Source organism: Pleurodeles waltl, chromosome 7 (genome assembly GCF_031143425.1).
Source record: "Pleurodeles waltl isolate 20211129_DDA chromosome 7, aPleWal1.hap1.20221129, whole genome shotgun sequence".
Taxonomy (NCBI): Eukaryota; Metazoa; Chordata; class Amphibia; order Caudata; family Salamandridae; genus Pleurodeles; species Pleurodeles waltl.
In genome coordinates, this window is record NC_090446.1 from 862,834,927 (window position 1) to 862,860,310 (window position 25,384).

General features: G+C 45.9%; 1 protein-coding gene across 1 annotated transcript in view; it reads right to left on the reverse strand.

Moving 5' to 3' along the window:
• The window catches only part of APBB3 (amyloid beta precursor protein binding family B member 3), a 172,497-nt gene extending 160,724 nt beyond the window's left edge, over positions 1-11,773 (reverse strand). The window contains exons 1-2 of the mRNA XM_069199384.1: positions 11,705-11,773; positions 11,237-11,348 (exon numbers count right to left, since the gene is read on the reverse strand). Coding sequence (XP_069055485.1) covers positions 11,237-11,285 — 49 coding nt within the window. The 5' untranslated portion in view covers positions 11,286-11,348; positions 11,705-11,773. The remainder of the gene's footprint in view (positions 1-11,236; positions 11,349-11,704) is intronic.
• Between the last annotated feature and the right edge of the window lie 13,611 nt (positions 11,774-25,384).

The window sequence follows — 25,384 nt, forward strand, 5'->3', positions numbered from 1 at the left end:
CAAGTAATTGTATAGACGAAATGTCTGCGTTAACATGCCAATATAATTCAAGGAATAGACTGGCTTTAGAAGGCAGGGCCACATGCTTGGCTGATCAAGGAAAGTACCTCCGATGACAAAGCCCAGCAATAAACAAGCAAGAGCAAAGCGAAAAACAGGCTGCAACATCACATAGAGCAGGAAAAGAAAGGCCTGGCAGCATTTTCCAGCTACTGACAGCTCGGAAAACAAAATCTATAGACAAGGCCTGCAGTATGTTTCTGAACCTTGAAAAGCATCCCTTTCAATATTTAACCCTGAACCTTCCTTCGCACAGCAGCCCATGCTTTTTAAGGCTTCCAGAGTTTCCACTGGACCACAACAGATGAGCCCTGGGGTGGAACAACACATCGGGGGAATGGGGTGATGTGGAGGAGAAGGAGGACAAGGAGAGAAAGAAAATACAGCATATGCACTCGTTTGGAGCGCTGGAACGGAAATAGACAAGCATTTGCAATGCAATGGATCACGCCTTTGATCGACTTGGAGCTATTAGTGGTGTAAAGTCCTAACCGGACTTTTATTGCCAAGTAAAATAAAAATGAAAAGTAAGACAGTTTGACATAAATGACCAGATTTAAAGCACCACCCCATGAGCTTGAAGGAGCACCCAAAATGAAACTGAAGTTTGCTCACGGTCAAATGTATCAGCAAATGTGCAGCAGATCGCACTGCATAGGAAATAAAAAGAAAAAGTAGCTCAGAAACCATGCCTCAAACTTGGAGCATCGTATGTTTTCTGTAGAAACCGGTGCGCACGAGAAGGGCTAAACACCCGAAAAGGCATGAAGTATGCATGTCTTTCAGAAATAAAATCAAGCGATTTTTAAAAGGCAAGCCACGAACAAACAAAACTGATGGGCGTGCTGTGGATGTGGTTAAAAGCCCACACAGAGATTACACCAGGCTAGAGTGCTTGTGCACTCAACCCTAAAAAGTAGTTATCTAAATGTGAGCAGTTGAAGGTTACACGTCAGTCAATCAAGAGGATGATGAAGAAGCTATGTTCCAGGGGATGAACAAATACAAGAAGAGGAAGGCAAGTCATCAAATAAGAAGCAAGCAACAAGAGTGACAATAAAGCAAACCCATTGTAAGCAATGGACAGGCAGTAAGCTCACTGTAAGTTTTTGGTATCGTCCAAACAAGAGCTTTCGCCTATAGACAGCTAAAAGTGGTCTGGAAAGCAAGACCTAAAAATAAGCATTTGGACACAAGACTCCACCTCTATCTATTCTTTATACCAGAGAACTCCACATGGGGGAATAGAAGCCCTTGTGAAAGGGTACATAACATTCCAACTAGTATGTCAGGAAAGAGCTGCCTGGTGCAGTTTTCCAGGAATACTAATGGGAACGTTAATGAACAGAAAAGACCCATAAAAGTACGCTGAGGTGGCTATACAGATCGCCTTCCATACTTTTATGGTTTTTCATGACTAGGGCGTTCTGTGTTTTGTCAAGTCACTCAACTAATTTTTATCTATTTATTTACATAGCGCACACTTAGACCCTTTTTCCTCCCCTCATTCTTCGGAGTCCTCCTTCTGCATATGTCACGTTATCTCCTTTCTTTTCAGAAGTTTCTTTTGACTTTTTCCAGCTGCCTGACACGTTCTTGCTTGGTCACGCCACCCTTTCGCTAATCATTTCGCTAATCATTTCTCTCTTTCTCTCTCTCATTCTCTTTCTCTCTTACTCTTTCTTCAACAGCCGTGTATAACTCTATCACAGGTTCTCATAAAATGGGATTTGGAATATACATGAACATCGCTGAGAATGCAGTCTGAACACCTTTATGACCCACTGACATACTCTGTTAGAAACTCGCACTGCCTTCACCATTAGCTCGAACATCCCCCCACATCCCAAGCCCATCCAGACACTTAGAGGTGACTCAGTTCTCAGCACGGACTTACAAGGTTCATATATTGTATGAGAAGACACAGAAATACAACATCTGGAAAAAGCAAATGTTCTTAGTGAATGCAAGATGGAGTACAACGAGTGAAATGTGTCACTTTAAATGGATTACGGTAGGGGTTTTTATAGTCACTGATGAGAAATTGTTAAGATGTTTTGTTTTTAAAGTTAGGGACGCCAATACATTGCCCAGTAGGGTACTGCACACAACTCACTTTTAATCACCACGGGATTTCAGTACTGTGAGGACCTGCCCACATTAAGTCTGAAAGTCAACTAAAATGAATTCCATAAGCAAAGATAGCTACAGGCGAAGCAAATAGTAAAATGCAGTCCTTTTTTCTAAATGAGCAAAAATATGTGGTACATTTGCCTCATACTTATTCATCGTGGATAGGCTGAAAACCTGCCCTGATTTTACTGTTTGGTGAGTTGATGGGCTCAGCACATACAAGAACAATTTATAGCTTCCTGTTTGCCCTCTGTGGATTAAACAATACTTCAATAAGAATTAACAAATCTTCTACAAGCGGCGCGGACACCCCATGGGCAGTGGGTATTCCTCTGGGGTCACTTTATCAAAGTCCCCAGGAGTGGATTTACTAACATCTGCATACATTCTCATGTTTCACTAGTGCAAAGCACACCTGCTGCACCTCGTGCAAATGAACAAGTCAAACAATGGGCCTGATTGTGGACTTTGGATGAGAAAAGTTAATTATGGAGGCCCTTCTAGGCAGTGCAGGCCATAGAAGTTTTTAGTCTCCTTGATGAAAATGCCCATGTAATTCTCCTCACGCATGCCCTGCCAGGCACACATACACACTTATAAAGACACAGGTAACTAAGCAAACCCAATGCCATTTTAACCTATTGTAAATCATGCATATCTCGTTCACACTTAAAGAAATAAGTGAGCTTTGAATTCACAGGAAGTGAAAAGATTAAAAAACAACAATAATTTACCTTGCTTGGCAGATTTAAATTATGCTCTTTTTACTGTGGCTGGGTAAATAAAATGTGGTGCTTTTTAAAGCTAATTGGTGTCATGGGTTAAGAATGCAGAATGCTACAATGCCACACATAACCAATAGCTTTTTAAAAAGTAAGAGTGGCACATTTTAATTACTTAGTGATAAAAGCCCACACGCATACTATGCATACATTTTGACACATTGGCAATAACACTCACATACAAGTTGATTGTTTCTTTACTGTTGGACTTTTTTGCTTATGCAGGGTCTTCCCTAATCTTTTTGCCTCCTGCCTCCTATTTTTTTCTGACCTGTTGTTGATGGCTTTTGAACTCTGAGCACTTTACAACTACTAACCAGTGCTAAAGTGCATATGCTCTCTGTGTAAATTGTATGTAATTGGTTTATCCATGATTGGCATATTTGACTTATTACTAAGTCCCTAGTACAGTGCACTAGAGGTGCCCAGGGCCTGTAAATCGAATGCTAATAGTGGGCCTGCAGCACTGGTTGTGCCACCCACATTAGTAGCTCTGTAATCATGTCTCAGACCTGCCACTGCAGTGTCTGTGTGTGCAGTTTTAACTGGAAATTCGACTTGGCAAGTGTATCCACTTGCCAGGCCTAAACCTTCCCTTTTCGTACATGTCAGACACCCCTAAGGTAGGCCCTAGGTAGCTCCAAGGGCAGGGTGCAGTGTATGGATAAGGTAGGACATATAGTAATGTGGTTTATATGTCCTGACAGTGAAATATTGCTAAATTCGTTTTTCACTGTTGCAAGGCCTATCCCTCTCATGGGTTAACATGGGGGCTACCTTTAAATCTGATTAAAGTGTAGATTCCCTTTGGGAGTGGATGGACATGTGGAGTTTGGGGTCTCTGAGCTCACAATTTAAAATGACATCTTTTAGTAAAGTTGATTTTAAGATTGTGTGTTTGAAAATGCCACTTTTAGAAAGTGAGCATTTTCTTGCTTATACCATTTCTGTGACTCTGCCTGTTTGTGGATTCCCTGTCTGGGTCAGTTTGACAGTTGGGCTGGTTGCACCTCACACTAGACAGTGACACAAAAGGAGCTGGGGTGTAGTCTGCATTTCCTGATGAGCCATCTGTGCTAGGAGGGAGGGGAGGAGTGGTCACTTACACCTGAAAGGGCTGTGCCTGTCCTCACACAATGCAGTCTCTGACCCCCTGGTGAGTGTGTGGGGCCTGGCCTGGGCAAGGCAGGATTTCACATTCAAAAGAGACTTTACTTTGAAGTAGGCCTACTTCAAAGGAGAAATTGGTTATAAGAAGGGCACCCAAAATCACAGAATTTAGAAACACTTCTGGAACCAAGAGGAACTTCTGCCTGGAGAAGAGCTGAAGAGCTGAGGAAGAAGAGCTGCCCTGCCCGTGATTGTGCTTTGTGGAGCTATCCTGCAGTTGCTGCTTCTGCCAGAGTAAGAGGGCAAAGACTAGACTTTGTGTGTCTTCCATCTTGAGAAGAAATCTCCAAGGGCTTGATCTAGAGCTTGCCTCCTGTTGTTTGAAGTCTCAGGGACAGCAAAGACTTCTCCCTGCCAGCACCTGGAGTCTCTGGAGAGGCTCCTACTCTGCCCTGTGGTGCCCATCCAGTTCCTGGGACCCTGAAAGGAGAAGCTGGCAGCCTAAAGACAAGGAAATCCACGCACAGAGCGCCGTGTGGGGAAAAGATTGACGTGACTTCGATCTGCGGCTGAAAGAACGACGTGCCGCCTGCTCCGCAGCTGAGAAACGACGCTCGCAGGAAACGCGACCGAAGAATCGACGCACGGAGCAGGAGAAACGACGAGCAGCATCGCTGACGGAGGCTGGGAGATCACAACCTGCACTGCAGGGTTTTTGGATCATCGTGCAGCTGGATTTCCGACTCACCCGCCTGTGTGGGGTTATTTTTTGACGCACACCCACCCGTGCAGGGTTATTTTAGACGTGCACCACGTACAATTTCACGCTAGCAGTGCTAGTGTGTGTTTAAAACTACTTAAAGACTCTTTTTGCATTTTTTTGATAACTTGACTTGGGTATGGTAGATCTTTGCTGCTTTGGTCTTGTTTTGTTTAGATAAATATTTCCTATTTTTATAAACCTGTGTTGTGTCATTTTGTAGTGTTGTCATTAAGTTACTGTGTGTGTTGGTACAAATACTTTACACCTAGCACTCTGAAGTTAAGCCTACTGCTCTGCAAAGCTACCAAGGGGGTAAGCAGGGGTTAGCTGAGGGTGATTCTCCTTTACCCTGACTAGAGTCAGGGTCCTTGCTTGAACAGGGGGTAACCTGACTGTCAACCAAAGACCCCATTTTTAACACTTACACACAATGATTTTTTCGCCCCTCATCGTTGTGCTGCCCCAGCACAAGGTGCCGAGTTATAGGGCCAGCCCTGCTCACTAGAAGCAAAATTCTTACTAGCTGCCTGTGCTAATTATGCAGTGGAATGACTGGAAGCTGTCTTAATAGATGGGTCTCTGGTTACTAAAAATGCACAATGAAAACATAAGTGGGAAGAACACTCTTGGTCTATAGGAATGTGCACTTTCCCTGAATTTGTTGTGCATAGAAAAAATGTACTTTGCAGAAAACAGCACAATGTATGGGCGAGGTGTGGTTTGATGTCAGTAGAGTGCAGTTTCTTTTGTGTATTTTCTGTTAGGACCCCGGTAGGGGTCAGCAGTAAGAACTTTAACTTACTATGCTATCTCACCAGATCGTTCTACAGTGTATTACCAATTGTCAACAATTATTCTATGTGCCTACAGCTGGGCTACCAAATCACTTGGTACTGCAAGTCCTGACACTCCATCATACAGGAGTGATGCAGACTACACCTCATGTTTTTTAAACTTGTGGCCCTAAACAAGATTTCTTGTTGTTCTGAAGTAGGTGTGATTAGGTCATCCAGTCATTTTTTCTCTGCATTTTGGTACTTGTAGATCTACAGCGACAAAGAATAAAGTAAAACTACAAACATGCTTGAGTGCATGCATAAATAATATTTGTACTGTGTGCGCATGTGAAAAAACGTGACCTCCAGGGACCTTAATATGCACAATTCCCCCAGGTGCAATGAGCATTTGCGGCCACTTTGTGCACCCTCAGGGCATTATGGTATTATGGAAGTGGCCACTGACGCTTGAGTTGCCTCTTCTGTAATAATGATAGCGCTGGCATGGATGTTGCGCCAGAGATATCTTGAGAGGGCATTCCTTCACTTTTATGGGGGCGCAGCCTCATGCAAATGAGGCAAAAAGGTATTCAGGAGGTGCGCTGACAGTGCACCACAAAAAGGTGTGATGCATGGGGGCAGCCCTCTGGAGGTGCAAAAGAGGTACCATGGACCACCCAGGCATCTACCTGCAAGCGGGTGCAGTTGCTCATCACACCTGCCTGCAGAAGAATCTCTGACCACTCCTTAAGGTTCAGGCGGCATTTAAAAAAAAAAATTACTTTAAAAAAAAGTTTTGTTCTAGATTTGGAGGGACCCTTGGACTTCTGCTCTCTTATAAACAAACTTTTTTTTCACATTCGCAAAGGCATGAGGGCATGAGTAACAATCTTGTTTGAGGAGTAGGTAACCTAGCAATGGTGTTCGACCAATGTCGCCAATCACCAACCACTGCTACATAGCCTTTGAATCTCTGTTTGGAAGGGACAATCAAAATATAGCCTTTCCATATTGCAATTCAGTTCCTAAACCAATTTTGTGATTCGGTAAGCAGGTACAAAATAGTCAAATGTGTTTAGAACATGCTAATAAGCCATTTAGTGGTTGCAAACCCTGTGGTTTAGGGACTCACTGAATTTGGAACCACCAAATGACTCTGTTCTTTTGGCTCTTAATGAGTGGCTGGCGTGGAAAAATATGGATGTCTGAGTTGCGAAAGCAGAGTGAAGAATGCATAATACCTTCAATTGCTTTTGTTTGGCCTCCAACAGCCAGACATTGAAGCAGAAAGGAGATGTGATTTTGTTGTGGGGATTAAAGACTAAACCAGAATGCAAAGCAGTGAGAGCTAAAATAGAGGAATAATTGAACATCCCATGTGACCTGAGATAAACTGAACCATATCTTCTGCTAAAACATGAAAATTATGCTGGGTTCATTCTTTTTACTAATGGCACTGTAACTGAAATGATAAACTGAAGCAGTCGGCTGTCCCTCACATTTTACATTGCAGCCCTGGTGAGCAACATTCTTGAATCGTGAAGTTGTATCCCACATAGATATTCAGGTACCCCTTATTGAGAGCATTCACATCTCATCATACCTCCATTTTAAGCACAATACAGAGCCTTGATACCCTCATGGGTGATTAGCGTGCTCTACAAATCTACATAACATAACATTACACTATCCCTGCCGTGATCGCAATCAATCAATTTGTTTTTATAAAGCGCAACTACTCACCCTTAAGGGTCTCAAGGCGCTGGTGGTGGGTCTGGGCCTTATTCAAAGATCCATGTTTTGAGGTTCTTCCTGAAGATGGTGAGAGATGGACTTTCGCTGAAGTGCATGGGCAGGTTGTTTCAGCTCTTAGCTGCGAGATCTTCCTCTGGTGGTGGTTTTCCGGATGTGTGGTATGGTAGCTAGTGCCTGCTAGGCAGAGCGGAGGGGTCTGGCGGGGTTATGGAATGAGATGTGATGGTTCAGGTAGGCCAGTCCGATGTCGTGAAGGGTTTTGTAGGTGTGGGTGAGCAGTTTGAAGTTGATTTGCTTCTCTACTGGGAGCCAATGGAAGGTCCTCAGGTTTTTGGTAGACGTGTTCTTAACAGGGGAGGTTCAGGACGAGTCTGGCGGCGGGGTTTTGGATGAGTTGTAGTTTGCTGATGTTGTTTGTTGTGGTACCGGCGTAGAGTGCGTTGCTGTAGTTGAGCTTACCTGTGACTAAGGCGTGGGTGAATATTTTGTGGCAGTCAGCCGGGATCCATTTGAAGATTTTGCAGAGTTGGCAGAGGGTGTGCCAGCAGGAAGAGGAGACTGCGTTTCCCTGTCGGGTCATTGATAGGGAAGAGTCAAAAATGATTCCTAGGTTGAGGGTGTGGTCAGTTGGAGTAGGTGGTGCGCTGAGTGATGTGGGCCACAAGGAGATTTCCAAAGGCGATGAGCTCGGTCTTGAGGCAGCTCTCCCCCATCCAGGCGGCAACGGCTTTCATCCCGGTGTGAAAGTTCCTCTTAGCTTTGTCCGGGTCTTGTGCAAGTCTAATGCACTGTTGTAAAGGTTTGCATCTTTTCATTAAAATCTCTCTGGGGTGGTCCAGGATGAAGGGTTGTGCATTTTCTATTTTTAAATAAAAATCGAGGAGGGGGGCATGTGTGAGAGCCACTCCCTAAAGCCTTACTTACCTCTGTGATCCCCACCTCCCTGTGAGAAGCCACTGTTGGAAGAGGTTTGGGGACCCCCATCCCTGGAACCCAAGAGCACATCTCAACTACATTTGGAGAGAGAACATGAATCGGGTCCCCTTCCTGTACTGTTTGTTGCCCCCAAGAGTCTCCATGTCCTCCTTGAACCTCCGTAGATTTCAGGCACCATCAGTAATGGAACCTGCGCAGTCATAAGCATTGGATCATAATGGTGCACCTTCTACTGATGTCAGTTACGTATAAATTGGAAATGTCATAGTTTTTTGGGGGGTTTCTAAAAATGGCAGTTCCTTTTTCAGCATTAGAAGACCTACTTACAAATCCACTTTACCCTTGGTAACATAAAGTATTATCTTATTACAATACGTCTGCTGCCAATGAGGGGTTAGCCGCAGGGCCTGACCGCTGTTCTCAACCCCTGTGGCCACTCAAACCCCACCCTACGGCCAGCCATTCCCTGCTACACATGACTTTTGGCTGAATGTAGTGTGGGGTTATCCACAGCTCTTGACCTATGGTCAGGCCCAGAATCCGAAACCACGCAGGTGGGACCCCCATCCTACAAAACCCCCCCAACCCCCCACACCCAGCGCGCACCGTCTCCGGCTGTGTGCAGCATGAGACTGGCTGCAGGCCATGTCCTGTGGCCGGGCCCTACATCCACTGCCCTGTGGAAGTACAGTGTAATAGTACTTACAAGCAAGAGTACCAGAGGGGTACTACTACAGCTACTCATAAATGTCTTAGTGAATTGGTCCCATAATGTTTTATTTCTTACTTATGCTTATGGTGCTTTCTGGAAGGACACTGAATGAGGACATTCACAGCACTGGTGAGTTTGAGTATTGCTTCTTGTCTGTGTTGTGGGTATGTATTCTCATATTATAACAACCTATCAGTGTTGTACTTAATGTTGTTACTGGAGTGTTCTCTGAGTTGCTGTTATTTCCTACCTGTCTGTCGTTGCTGGGGCACCATTGTACTTTATTTGCCATTATAGTACTGGCTCTAAGACGCGCTTTTAACTACAAGGAGACGCAGCATTTAAAGCTTTTGAATTAATAAACTGTAGCAAAGGAAATGTGGTGAAATGTACAGAAGTCAGTGCAGATCATCACAAATTACGACAAAATCTAAGCTATTCATTTAATGTGCAGACAATCTTATTGATAAACCGCTTCACATTACCTAAATATAAACAGAAAATGAAATGCATGAATACATTCAAGTTAAAGACTCAACTTGAGATTCCAAACTCCATGTTGCTCGACCCAACAAATGAAACTCACATTGCTGTCGGGTTCACTTGGTAGCGCTGGTCAGTGTATTCTGATGCTGGACTCCGCTCATCCTCCCTGAGCCTGTTTTACCATCTGGCCTGCACCCTGAAGTTCAGCTGGATCCCGATCCCTGATCCTGCTGCGCTCTACTCTCTCTGAACCCTGGTCCTACATATTAACATAGGGGCTTAATGCAGCCGCTCACTGACAGAGCACCGTGAACAGGGGACTCCCTAGCCCTGCCCCACCCTGCACTCTGATCCTCCCTCCTGACCACGCAGCCCTGTCACACCTGTCCCTGTGCCCTGATAGTGCTGCTATCACCCTGATCCTGATCCCACCCCGTGCTCCAAATGCACCCAGCCCTGCACTCTAACACGACACCGCGACTCTTCACGCTGGCCTTGCAGTGTTGCACCCTAACCCTAGCCAATGCCTGCAACCTGGCTGCACACTCACGGGTCAACAGGAATCTGGCTGCACCTCTGTGCCTGATCGTAGCTGCACAATGACGCTAAATCGTGCCCCTTCATTGTGTAGACGTATCCTAGCTGCCCTGTGATTTCACACAGTGATCCTGGCAGCACCTGGTCCTCGCTGCACCCCGATCCTTGCTGCACCCCGATCCTCGCTGCACCCTGATACTTGCTTCACAATGACAATAAACCCTGCAGCCTCTTTGCGTACAGGCACCCTAGCTGCCCTGTGATCTCACACCCTGGTGCTAGTTGTACCTGGTGCTTGCTGCACCCTCATCCTGGCTTCTTCCCGATCCCAGAGGCGCCGCCCCCTCGCCGAGCCCTGGCGTTATCCTGAGTCCGGCTGCATAATGACCCTGGCAGCACAATCATCCTGCCTGGAACATGATCCTGGATCTACTCTTGCCCTAGACCACCTCAGAGTGAACCCTGACACTGCCTAATCCTTGATGTGAAAACCCCGAACTTGGCTACACACGGATCCTGCCTGTGCCGTACTCCTGAACCCAATACCCGCCTGTGTCCTAATCTTGACCTGTGCTCTGGCTGCATCGTGTCCTGTGAGCACCCGGTCCTAACTGTCCTTTGCTCTGGCTGCTTCCTGTGCTGTCTGCACCCCGTCCGTCAGTTTGCGGCTCTGGGTGGACCCTGCACCCAGCTCTGGCTGCACATTGCTTGGCAGGGCCCTTCTCTGGCTGCACCCGTCCCAGTGGACCCTGTAGTGGCTGCACCATGAGCTGCCTGGAACAGACTCTGTTTGCGCCTCTCCTGGGTGCACAGTGTCTTCGCTCGAACCTGCCATCACCTGCCATCACTGGGCCCTGGTTTGACCACACTGCCCTCGTGCCTGCAAACTTCCCCGGTGGGCCCCCGCCCCGGGCGGACCTTGCCCTGGCTGATCCCTGCAGTGGCTGGACCCCGCTCCGGTCGCAGCCTGTCCTGCTGTACTGACTGCACCCTGCCCTGTCTGGAACCTGTACTGCCTAGACGCTGCGCTGTCTGGAACCTGTACTGACTGCACCCTGCCCCGCTAGACGCTGCCTGTCCCCTTACTCTTCCCGCTGCGCTCGCCCCCTGCTCATGAGTGGAGTCAGGGAACCCCCCCACCCCCGTACAGATGAAACCGGAGGGGCAGGTCTCAGGGGTCGCTCACCGTCATAGTTGACGAGAATGATGGCCAGCATGTAGTCCTTTCCCAGCATGGCGAGAGCGGGCGCAGGTTGGCAGCACCAGCAGGGGTAGCGGGTGAGGCGGGTCCTCCTGTGCTGGGAACCAACAGGGAACAGTGAGCAAACCCAGCAGAGGGCGAGAGTGAGCGAGCAACGGGTGCGGAGATGAACGGAGGTAGAGAGGCAACAGGGCGAGGAAGCCGGACGGAGGAGACGCGTTTAGGATGGAGGAAGCAATGAGGGAAATAGATGCTGAGGCGTAAAGAGGCGGCAACAGCAGGCAGCAACGAGCAACCCTAGTAACAGGGCTGGAGAAGAGGCAGGGGTGCAGGCAGGGGGTGGCGGGAAGACAGCCCGGCAACGTGTGAGAGGCCTGAAGGCGTGAAGTGTGGCCAGGTATGATGGCAGGAGGTGGAGGGAAAGCCTGGCAGAGAGGAGCTGCAGGTACTCACCCACTGCCCCCTGCTGCAGTACAAGGGGAGGCAGCAATGCAGGGGCTCCCATGTGCCAGGGAGGCAGGAGAGCCCGGACCAGGGACGGGGAGTAGGAGGCAGGGAGATGCAAAGAGCGGGGGAGGGATCCGGGAGGAGCCGGAGGGGAGCTGTCCAGTGCTGATCCGCGCAGCACCAGCCTGTCTCCAATAACGCAGGCGCTCTCTCTCAGCATCAGGACGCAGCTTCTCTGGCACTGGGGGCAGCTCGGGGTGTCGAGGAGGTGCAATAGCAGGGGTGACATACTCCGCGGAAAATAGCAGAGGCCATGGTGAAAGCGCGCGCTGCAAGCGGTTCATATATATGTAATATCATAATAATATCGTCGTAGTTTCATGGCCGCGATGTCCGTGCGTCAGGATACTTCTGAAGTCAAATATAGCCTGCAAGTTACCTTTATATCAAGATACCCGTCAATGTGCTCCTGAGCAGAACGTTTGCTATTCGAGGCGATGTTATAATGTATTCTTTAATTTATTTTTGTGGTTTTGCGGGTGCGAATTGACAGAAATCGAAGCAGCGAACAGACGGTGGGGGTAGAGGGCGCTGCGGTTGCATTTGACGAGTAGGAGCTACCAGTCATTAAGTGACTTGAGCAGTGGTTTTATGATTGTGCGGGGGTGGAAGCAGCAGCTCTCTTGCTAGGAACTGTTCGGCTCTTGACGTGGATTCAGAAAAACATTTTACTGTCGTACAGAACGTGCCACAGGCATATACTGTGCTAGCCTAAATGCCCCCACACTCAGAAAAACTTAGCTTGTTCTTGTGTGCATTGAACATTCAACAGGACACAACATTGAAAACATAACGCAGAATTGTTTGGGAATCTTCTGGGGTGCCTTTGAAATATTACCGACTCAATGCAACCTTACTGTGCAAGAATAAGCTTTAGCTCAAATGTTCTAAATGTGCATTCCCTTTCTTTTTGCCAAAATTTGGCTGCTCTGAAGCCAACCATAACCAGTACTGGTGGCAACTGTGAGGGGAGTGTGCCCCTGTGGATCTGGGAGGGTGGTACCGCAGCTGCTGAAGTAAGCACGCAACTGCACTAGATGCATTTTTGCCTGCACCTCTTCAAACAGCACGTTATGGCAAGGGGTTTCTATATACTTTATCGTTTTCAATGGCCCTGGGTAGCTGTTTAGAGTATAAACTTGGGGATTTGTTGCATTTGTTATCCCAAAATGGCGTAAGATCCTGTAAGATTGAGCCTGGAAACCTTCAGACTCAAATGTTGAAAGTGGTTCTCCTTATTAGTCTAGCCATTGGAGCCTACTTCTAAATCTCCAGTGAATGGCAGACGCAAACACAACCTTTGACTTCTGTGATGTCACTGAACATTGCACCACCTGAAGTTGTATTTGTTTTGTCGAAAAAAGGATTCTCGTGGAATATTAACCAATTATGTACGGCACGCCACCTACACTTTGCTCAACACATGCACACGCAAACGCACTCGCATGCACACACACATTCTCTCTCTCTCTCTCTCTCTCTCTCTCTCTCTCTCTCTCTCTCTCTCACTCTCTCTCACTCTCTCTGTCTCCTCCCCCCCCATGTCACCAGGGGACTTCTACGCCAAAATGCTTGAATCAACAAGCAGCATATACAAGGTAATAAACACATCTTCATGGAGTGGTGCATTTTAGAAGGGTTTACATTTTCAAAAACAATGAAACAAAGAGCTGTTGTGAACCACCGATAAATACATTGCGAACAAACGTGCATTTCAGGCGGTATCCTGAGTTTGCAAAAAAAAAAAAAACAGTTCTTGTTCCAGATTGTGAAGGGAGCCGTAAAAAGAATGTCAGCCAAAAGCAACCGTGGCCACTGCGTCACATCAGCCCTTTAATGCTAGGAGCGAAGTACCCTTCTCTCTCTACCCAGTCTTTCTCTCCCCTCTCTTTCCTGTCCTCTTCCTCTTCCTCTTTCCACCAACATCTCCTTTCATAACTCCTTCTCTTTACTGCTCAATGCACAGGCAAATAACTATAATGGTACTGGCTGTGAGACCTGCACCTGACTGAGGAAGTATGAAGCTGATGGCTGCAACAAGCAGGCTGGAAACAGGCTCCCTAGATGGCCACAGAGGAGGAATAGTCCTGAAACACAGAATGGAAAATCTGGAGCCTGCATAAGTCACTGGGTAAAGAATGGTTATGGTTACATGGGATGGACAGTTTTCATCTGCTATCATATTTGTACTGCTTATGACCTCAAATACTACAACACTTGTGACATTCTATGACATCATTGATATACTATTATACAATTCACTTCTTACAGTAGCTATAACGTTCACTCTCACCATTCACAGTCTTGTCATTACTGATGTAATTTTAGATGTTGCACTGATGTTACCAATGATTTCATGGAATATTTGATGAGTGATTTAATTATTTTGGTAATTAGCAGTGCAACAGTGAGGCAGGAAGAGGTAGTTACTTTAGAGTATGAGTTATAGTTGCTTGAAAGTCCTATAACCAGTGAATTAAATAAGTTATTACATAAATATTAGCCTGAGGGGTGGGGACCCTGGTGCCTTTTAGAGGCTTGGGAAGGAGGGCCATGTACCACCTACTCCCCAAAAAATGTAACCGTGCCACCACTGGGCCTTAGTCCACCAAGGGGGTATTATTCTAAAAGGTGAGTGACTGGCATTTTTTTCATTAGCGCTGCAAATCCACTGTGCTAATAATAAAATTGCTTTTTATTCCCCAAGGGGACTATTCACCAGGCTTACAGGGAATGTATCTCTACCCTGCCCCCTATATGTTTTTTTATTGGGCTCTGGATTCACAAATCGGCTGCAGAGTCACCAGGGGGCCACACTAAGTGCTGTGGTGATTCCACGGATCATTGGGTACTCCCAAAAACATTTTTGGGTAATTTCCCACCTATGAGGGGTCCCTCACAGACCCCTCCATCAGTCCCATGGGGTCAGGATACCTCTATCGTAACCCCTTATATTCTATTTATACTTACAGATTTAAGCCAAATTACAAAACACACTGTTTCTGGACCAAGATCTAGCTTTCTGCAAAATTTGTTGTAATTTCATCCAGAGGTTCGGGCTGCAGTCATGGTTAAAATTTATATGGGAAATTGAATGGGGGAAACATGTTTCAAGATCCCCTTTTTCTCAGCCCCACTTGGCAAATCACCCCAAAACTTTCCAGGCAGCAGCTGAAGTGCATGGCAATCTAGTTTTGAAAATTTCGTAAAAATTCATCAAGAGGTCCAGTTATTAGCCAAACAAAAAATGCTTTTCCTATGGCCCTTACTATAATGACCTACTGGAGACCACCAGTAGGTAAGCTATCTATCTATCTATCTATCTATCTATCTATCTATCTATCTATCTATCTATCTATCTATCTATCTATCTATCTATCTATCTATCTATCTGTCTATCTATCTATTATATTATATCTATATATATATATATATATATATATATATATATATATATATATATATATATATATTCACAGAAAAAAAACAAAGGTTAAAGTGACGTTGTAGTTGGGTGAAAATGTCAGTTAAAATATGCCGTTTTAAACATAAAAAACCACTGAAATTCAACAGTGATATTGATCTCAAGGAAATATAGCTCGGGCCTAAAGTAACTATAATTCTAGCCACCACCATGCACGGTTTGTCACCAATAATTTGATTGCAAATGTTGCAGTGATATTATTTATGAGGTCAGAGAAGATTTTGTGAGTGATTTAATATGTGAGGTAATTAGCAGTGCATGGTGAGGAAGCAAGTTACAGTTATCTTAAGGCATGCGTTATAGTTACTTGAAATAACTATAACTGGTGAATTCAGTGGGTTTGTACATTTTTAAACTACATGTATTAATTGCTATTTTCACCTAACCATGATTTCACTTTAACCTTTGTTTTTTAGCAATTAATTTCTATTTTTTTTAATTTAACGTACAGTAAAATCTACTACCATACTTAAAGCCAACTCTTGTGCCATACAAGGCTGCAGGGTTGGACGCAGGGCCTGCATCCAACCGCCCTGTGCATGAGCTTTGGAGGGGCACAGTGGGGGGGTTGGCTGAACGGCCAGGCTTGAGCACCTCGCCTCTAAGCAGCCAACCCTATGCCACACACCCTTCTGCATCATCAAAATGTAACACTCATATTTTTAATCACATGTGTATTTCAATAATTCACACAAAGCAGTGTTTTCATTACTAAAAATGATTATGAAAGTTTTATTGAAACACCTATCCGAATCTCCCGCTTTTTACATAGTTGTTATGATTATATTTTGTTGGCGAAGAATGTGAAATAAACAGTCAAAGACATACTTAAAAAAAAATAAAACAAACATGTCTGTGAGCACTTCTTTTTACCTTTTTCAGTCTAAGAATTGCAATCATAAAAACAACCACAAAACAGCCTTACATCTTCTTTTATACATCTTCAGGCCACACAAAACCCAACAATAGAACTACTCCTAGCTGTAGGGCAGAACCTCCAGCTTGGAGAGTGCTTTAAAAATATTGTAATATTTACTGTTTTTAATGTTTGTAAGGGGTGTTTTACTTCCTGCACCCCTCAACAATATTAACATAATTCTTGATTGTGCCCCTCCGTATTCTCAGAGCACCACCAAGGTAAATAAACCAAGCAAAAAATCCCCTGCAGGTCTTTTGGGGATGCTGCTTGCTGGAACAGTGAATAATAAATAAGTGCCTCTTGCTGCTCATTTATTATTCAGTTTGGTGTGCCAGTACCGACTCAACATCCTTGTTTATAAAGTTATTGGGAGGGGTGACACAGCCCTCCTCTCCAAGCCTTTACGGCTCTGGGGATCCCATCCTTTGCAGCCTTTATTTTTAAATCAGGGGAACGGGTACGTGGCCCCCTCCCGACCTTCCTTAGCCTCTGGGAACGCCATTCTCCTGGACCTTTTTTACTATTTAAGGGGATGGGGGGGATGCTCCCTGAGCCTCTTTGTCCCCAGGGACGTGATCCCCAGGGCCTTTCTTATAAATAAGGCTGGAGGAATGGCACGCAGGCCCTCCTCCCTGAGCCTACTTGGCCCAGGGGACCCCATCCCCGTGGCCTTTCTTATAAATAAAGCGGAGGAGGGTGAGCAGCACTCCTCCCAAGCCTCCTTGGACCACAGAGCCCAGCCCTCTGGCTTTTGTTTTTTAAGGAAGGGGAGGGCAATGCACCTCCCCCTGACACCTCCTTGGGACCCAGGGAGCACATTCCCCAGGGTCAGAGGTGGTACCCCAGTGCCCACACTGGGCACCCACAGATTACTAGTTGGGGGCTAAAAGAGCAGGGACCTGCGACCTCAGTCGGCTCCCTGCATCCTTCAGGAGCCAGTGTTGTTTCCCCTCAGAGGGAGCAGTTGCTTTTGTTTGCTCCCTTTGAGCGCGCGCAATCTGTCTTTCCCTGCCTGCAGAAGCATCGTCAGGGTAACAAAAGTCTGCTCCCATCCAGTTGGTGCATTTCTAAAATCTGCTGCTGGGTGGAGTCAGACATGCCTTCCCTGCTAGCGCTCCTCTAGTGAGCTACTGTAAATGCTTAGCCACTGCACATGCTCAGGGCTCCTGCGTCAGTCCCTCAGTTTAGCCATGCTGACTATCATGGACGTGTCAACATTTTACCTAATCACAGACTCTTCTGTCTAAAAAGAAGTGCTTTGGTGGCAGGGCTGGGTAGCCTAAACTTTGCATATGCATTTTTCTTTTAAGTATCATTTTTAAAAATGTTTCTATTATAATCCCGGCACTTGTCAGATCATTATTCAGGCAGCAATCTTATCCCGACAGTGCTTTAAATGGGCCGGTACTCTCCGGTACTGAGTACCGGCACTTTTTTATTTTGAGAGGGAGAGTACCGGCATATCTCAAGAAAAACGTAATACTTTTAATTGGAGAGTACCGGCACTTCTCAGAAACAAGCAGGTACTCTGATACAGAGTACCTACACTTCTATTTTTCCATTTAAAGCACTGGACTGGACTAATGCAGCATCTTATATCTAGAAGCCAATAAAGTCAGTAATCTGTAGACTCCAGTGGGTTAAAAATGCTGCAGCCAGGCTTCTGTTTTCTCTTCCAAAATTCAGCCTGGCCTCCTCCACAAACTGCACTGGCACCCAGTGGAGAAGCATGAGCAGTTTAAGACCTAGTGCACCACCCATAAAATCTTTTTCTGCCAGGGAGCTCCACTTTTGTCTAGTTTGATGTCCCTGTACCAACCCTCTTGGCCTCTGCCCTCAGACAATCTTAAACTGGCCATTGTCCCGCGTGTTAAGAGCGAGGGGTCACTCATTTAGTGCAAAAGCTCCAGTTATCTGGAATACACTTTCCCTTGCTATCAGAATCATATGTCTTTTAGGAAAATTCTGAAGACCTGGCTCTTCTCTTCTTGAACTCTCTGTTTGGGCACTAGGTTCTCTAGCCACTATTGTAGCAGGGTTTTTTGGGGGGATTAGCGCAGGTAAGCCCTGTTGTTGGGGCAGCTATGGGCTCTATAAAGCATATATCATAACATAATTGTGTGTTTAAACTATGTCTTCAGGAGGCAGTAATTCAAAGCCAAAGCCAAACCCTTTCTTTGCACCAGTAGAAATCATAATTTCCTGTGAAGTCCATTAAAAGTATAAAAAGAAGAAGAGTTTCCATGCCTGTTCTAAGTAATCTTCTCTACTAAGAAGCACTTGCACTATTCCATTAAAATTATATATATTGTTTGGAGGTATATGGGCATCAGGTTTAGACAGGAACATATTTTCTTTTTCTTGTTGTAACATATACTTGCAGGAATAAATAACCAGTCTACCCCTTGCCAAGCCCAGGCCCACTGGCTTTGCCACTGCTTGTTTTCACTTTTTCATCCTGCTGTATTAAGGTTTATGAGGAGTGTCACTCATTGTTAAAGGTTTAATGACTGTTCTATCTCAGATTTCTTTCCAACTCGAGTCCACTCTCCAGTCTATACTATGCTTAACTAACTGCAAACACTCCTGGAAGAGGAAAGGGTGAAATGGTTGTGTGTCGCTATTGTCTCCAGTGTTGGCCTCTCTTATGAGAATGTAAGCCGTAGTAGAGGGTACACAGGTTGTTATCAAATACATGAACAGTGAAGCTTTCAGTGCTGAAACCTCTCTGAAGCTGTCTTGTTGTCTATGATATACTTCATTAATTGCAAGAACTATAACTTTGATTCTTTTAGTATCACAAACACAATCCATACTGACAGTGCTTAATTTGTAGATAAAAACATGCCGGTGCACAGAGCTCTCTTTTGAAACACGCGGCTGCTGCATTTAAATGTGCGAGCTATCTAGGGCCTCTTTCATATACCAAGCACCTTACAACCATTGTAGATTAGTTGACCCCATTAAAGTCACACCATAAGAAACCTCTGAAACAAAGATGCCTTGTTTTCTCCAGAGGTGAGTGCCATGAGAAAAACGTTTTTCATTTTTGAACATCTATTGTGGCAAGACCATACTCCTTCTTCCAAGTTTAAGTGGCAGATGTATAACTATTATTCATGTGTGCAATTAAATTGAGAAAGTCTGCCTTTTGTACCCAAAAACGTTTCTCTGATCCTAACATGAGCTCAGCAAATGTTTTTGTTATCAAAACACTCAGACAGCATCATGCTGCCTGTACTTCCAAGCTCGGTTGCTAAATGTAATCAATTTGCAGAATTTTTTGAGGAAAATATTTTAACTATAATGCCAAATCTTACGCAATACAAGATTTTTTTTGCAAATCCCTTTTTGATTGGGATCTCTCCTTTCCGTAGTGGTAAGCCCTACGAATATCAAACTCACAATATCAGTGGGACAGAATATCAAGGATAAAATATTGAAAAAAAATATTAACAGGTAAGGAAGTCTAGATTTTCTATACCTAACTTCCCATATATGTATCAATGTGGTACATATATCTTCAAAGTACATAGATGTGGAGTTAGAAATAGAAAGCTATACTTCACTACACGTGACTCCTGTTTGATATTTTGTCCCTTGATATTCTCTCCTCGATATTCTTATAGCATGATATTTTTGGAGTCGATATTCAGAAGTAAAATTATTGCAGCATCCTCATACTCTTTCTTGTTTCTCTGCAAGAGGAACATCTTTGCACCCAGATGTTCTGGGGAACTACCACCCCCATCTTCCAGCTACCAGATATGACAAAACTACTTGAGAAAACAGCACTCATTCAATGATCAGAACAATTGGAGACTCATCATTTGCTACAGCCGATGTATGCTGGTTATCATGCAGAATGGATCATGTAGGCTGTGGTATCTGGATATCGGGATGAGCAACGCTCCTGTACAGTTTAGCGTTTTGTAACAACTCTCATCCTTTTGGACCCGTGAGCAGTGTTTGCCACCACAGATCATCAGAATTTGTTATCTAGGCTGAATGATCTCACTGTCACTATTGCTCTGTAATATTTTGAGAATTTCTTTAAGGATGGGCCACACGAGGTCAGTCGCTCTTCTTCCAATTCTTCGATGGAAACATTGGCTTTTGGGGCCCCTCAAATGATTGATTCTCCCTCCTCCTCCCCCATGTGTAATTTATACATTACCTTTCTCTTCCATTTTATATATTCTTTCATTTTCATTTTCTTTATGTATAAAGGCAGTACTAAAATGGTGTTTAAAAATTATATGCAACCAAGATTTGAGTGCCTCCAGGCTGTGCAGTTGTCTTCCGAAAGGGAAATTGGATGTGTTTTATCCAACTGAAGATAAATGGGGACAGACTGAAATCCTACTACCTTTTAGACCTTCCCCGTTTGTGAATATCTTTTCTGGTTCCAAGCTTTAGATACTAAATCAGCACTTTGTTTCCTGTGTTAAAAATCAGGTACTGAAATGTGAATTTAAACTGACTATGATTAACCAGCTTAAAGCCATTGTCAGTTTCATCTTTTCGTCAGCTACATACACTGAACAAACCCTTAATCTTGTCTCATTTCTACTTAAAGTGTAAATAATAAATTCATTTATTTCTCGATTTAATTATTATAGTGCACTCTACCTGAACTTGCCTAATTATACAGTGCAAAAGATGCAGCCTGGGCAAAATTCTGTGGCGAGACTTGCTACAGGCCTCAGAAGATGCAGTCATATCTCTCCAGCCTTGTCTTCGCTGCACTGGCTGCCTGTTCAGGAACAAATTATTTCCAAACGATTATGCCTTGTACACAATGCACTAAATAAGCTTAAACACACAAAAGGGGGACGCTTGCTAACCCTGGCAAATGTTTGAGGTAGCATTCCAACCTATCGTTCTTTTGTCCACCATGTAACTTCAGATTAAACACAGCCGTATTCGAATCAGAGTTGACCCTGCTCCAATAGGAACAGTCCAGCCTGAACCGCCAAGCCAGGTCCTGTTTCAAATGCACACAAGCAACCCAAGACAGGTTTCACCCTGATTGGGGCACTTAAGTGGGGTGTAGCAATTGGGGCATTGAGGTGAGCATGCTTGCAATACGTCTAACCACTGGTAATCACTCAGTGTAGCATTCCAACCCACAGGGTGAAACAAGTCTTAGGGTGCTTGTGTTCCAATTTAGCAAGGACCTGGCTTGGCTGTTCAGACTGGGGTCTTCTTGTGGAGCAGGGTCTAGACGAATTTGCATATGGCTAGGTTTAATCTGATGTGGAATGATGGACAAAAGAATGATGGGTTGAAATGCTACCCAGAGCAATTTCCAGTGGTTAAACATATTGCAAGCACCCTCTCATCACCTTTTGTGTGTTTGATGTAATGTTGTATGTGTCCAAGGATATGTCCAGATGTAGGTCCCTTGCTCATTGGTCTTCTGGAACCAAGCTACATCTAACTGAAGAGCGCCAATCAGGACAAAACAGGTCTTGGGTTGCTTGCGTTCCGTTTCAGAGAGGGTCTTGTTTTGCAGTTTGGGCTGGAATGTTCCTGCTGGAGCAGATTGAAGACTGGTTTGCATATGTCTGGGTTTAATCTGAAGTGGCATAGTGGGCAAAAAAACAATGGGCTGGAACGCTACCCCCAGTGATTTCCTGTGGTTAGACTTTTTGCAAACATCGTCCTATCATCTTTTGGGAATTTGACAAAATGAGCTTAGACATTTCCCTGTAACACACCATTTCCACAGGCATATTCCCTCCTGTTCTTAGATCTGCTGTTAAATTTTGGCTAAAAATTCTTGGATTAAAAATGCTATGATCAGCAGAAGACATTTTCGGTGGCTCTTGTCTCAAAATGGAATATCCACCCTTTCAAAATCCATTTAGAAAAAGATCCTCTAAAATAAAAGAAGGCTTTAAAAATCTGTCTGTTTTCAACTTTGAAAGTTGCTGGGCTTGGGCATGGCCCAGATGGTGGCGGAGTAAGACGGGTTTTTCTGCTCCTGCACAGTCCGGACCACCTACAGCTGCAGCTAGCAGTGTCCCAAAGCATGTGAACGCCTGGCTGCTTTTTCTTTATGCTGCTGTGACTGCTGGGCCCTCAGTATTGGGCTTGTTCCGGCTCCAGTGGGAATCAAATCACAGCATGATGGCCTGGATGGCTGACTGTGAGACAGACAAGATAGTGGCCGCTTGAGTCACGGGGCCACCACCTGAGCTGCACCACCTCCCCCTGCTACAGTGACAGCTCACAAACTTGCAGGCATGACTGGGTCCCCCTGGGCATTCCCAGGAGACTGCAGCATTACAGGGTGGCGCTCTGCTGGTTTTTGCTGATGAGGCGCAGGGTCCCCGGGGGAGACAAGATGGCGGCCTGCCTGTACCCAAGACTGGGTGCCTCTTCACAGAGCCTTATATGACAGCAGCCCTCGGCCTCCCAAGCAGCAGAGATAGAGTGGTTAAGGCTGCAGCACTGAGGCTCGATGTCTGAACAGCACCTACACCACCAGCTGTAACCCCAACACCCCTGAGATCTTTGAGGGTGCTCTCCCACCATATTGAAACCACCGCAGGCCCCAGCTGGTCCCCTGACCTTTCGACACTCGGGCCTCGTGTGGAGCTTGGGGGATGGGCCAAGTGACCAGAGTGACATTAGCCCTTTGGAGTTCTTGGGCTGATAGCCTTGCAAGCTGTTCACACCAGGGGCTGAGCCCTCCTATTCACTGAGTGAGTGTCGCCGGTGATGGTTGGAGCGATCCCGGGGGTTCAGCTTCCTCCCCCACAGGTAGAACCCACCTGAAGCTCCTGACACAGTGAGTACTGAGCCTGTGAGAGGGAAGTGGAGCATTCGGGTTTGTGCTGCCCAGGGGCAGGTCAGACGGGCTTAGGAAGTGCTCTGTGGTCCCCCGCCATCCCCTTGATCCCACACTATCAGCTCGCCTAGTGACAGTGGGTATGTTCTCTCCGGTGTCTATTGCCCTCTGATGGGACTGCCGATAGATGGATCCTTAGTTGGGGGGGCTGCCATAAACTGCCATAAGGTGAGCTGAGCAGAGTACTGCCGTGTCGAGGACAGTGCCCCATAGCCCACACCTAACCCAACTACACACGGCAGCAACAAAAGGTAAACACGAGCAAGACATGCTCACCTGCTGTACACCGGCTGCCTCCAAGGATCCTGCCGAGCTTGCAGCGGCACCTCCTAGGTGGATGCTGAAGGGACTCCCAATCAGGACCAGCACCCCAGTGACCTGGGTCTTTCTGGCATCCCTGTTTGACTCCTTTGAGGCAGATATCCAGCACCTCGGGAGAGACATCTCGCAAGAGCTACGAGAAGTGAGACAAGACTTACATTTGGTGGGTGAGCAAGTGTCCTCCTTAGAAGACAATGAACTGGGGTAAGTAGAGGGAGCTTCTGCAAGGTTATATTTCTCCACAAACAACTCAACAAGCTCTGGGGCCAGGCAGAAGACCCTGAGAACCGATCCCGCTGTAATGACGTCCATCTAAGGGAAGTACCTGTGGACTCAGAGGACTCCGACATCCAGGGCTATGTTCAGGCACTGTTTTGCTCTGTCGTAGCCTGGGCCGAAGACTCTGTGCTGCAGCTGAACCTTGTACAACGGGTCGGCCGCCCTGGAGGCCCCAAAAACAAGCCACCAGACATCCTAGCATGGGTACATAATTTCCAGACCAAAGAAGATCTCATGAAGAAAGTCAGGGGCCTCACAACCTGTCCATGTCTGCAGGCACCATATCAGGATCTTCCAAGACATCCTGCTGCTCACCATCCAGCGCCATAAGGGCATTAAACTGGTAACTGAGTTTTCGCACTCCAAAGTGGTGTTCTATGGCTGGGATAATCCCTTCAGGCTGTTTTTTCACTGGGAGAGACAAATGTATCAACCCAAGACGAAGTGGGAGGCCCAACACATTTTAGAGACCCTCCTGCCTATTCAATGCCTGCTTTACCATGGTGCGCCCCCACACATGCACCACTATGGCAAAAGTCTAGCTTCTTGAACTGGCAAGTCCGCTGCTTGATCATCAATACTACCTACATTAGGGAGCAACAACCTGCCGACCCTCTTAGGGAATCCGCCCTTCCCACCATGATCTGCGGCGGCAGAAGGAAAGCATCACAGGTGCACCCCATGAAGAACACGCCTTGCTCTACTGACCTGACCATGCCTGGCTTATAGTCTTCCATTACTAAAAGACTTGCTACTGCTATGATTTTGTTTCTACTGTTGTTGGTGATTTGTTATTATTTGTTACTCCTACACACCTCACTGCCCGCATACACCTATATACATGCCCAGGGGCCCAGCCATCCTTCCCATGTTTGTATTTCCAATGCCTAAGAAGTAGCCCTAAAGGGTGGGTACTTTGCCTCTATCCTCCCCGTTTTCCTGGAAGTTAAAGTGACCTACCTCTATGTTCGAGGCCTCAACAACCCGACTAAGCATGCCGCTGTCTTGTCTTTTCTGGAACAATCTGGCTTCAATTTATGCCTCTTGCAAGAGACCCATCTGCTTCCCAAAGGTGAACATAGGATGAAATCTAAATGGTTCATGCATCAGTACTAATCCTGAGGTCCTGTGAAGAAGGAGAGGACGGTTGACGATCCTTCTCTCTGGAGGATTCAGAGGAGATGTCCTGACTGAGATAGCAGAGATTAAAGGGCAATTATTTGCATTACTTGCCTACCCTCCACATTACCCTTACCTCCATATATGCACCCAATGAACACCAGGAAACTTAGTCGTGGATACTGACCTGGACTGATCTGATTAACGTTTTGGCCAATCAGGTACCTTTTCATCCCAGGGAATCCACTGGCTGGATGGCTGTGGCTTAGGAGACGTTTGGCGATTCTTCCACCGTAACACACAGGATTACACACACTACGCTGCAGCTCTTAAAACATATGCCCACATCGACTACTAACGGGCCTCCCCGTGATCCAGGCCCTTTTTCAGGAGTTCCACATTGCTGCTAGGTCTATCTGATCATGGCTGCCCCCCTTCACTGGTGCTTCAGGTAGTTGGGCACCACAGCCAGCCATCTCACTGGTGGCTTCAGGATAGCCTCCTCCAATCCAGGGTAGAACACGCTACAAGTGTTGATTGTTGACTTTCTCCAGAAGAAGGACACTAATGAGGCACAAGTGGCCTCTCTATGGGAGGTGTTGAAGCTGGTAATCCATGGGCAGTTGAAAGCTATTTTGGTGGCCG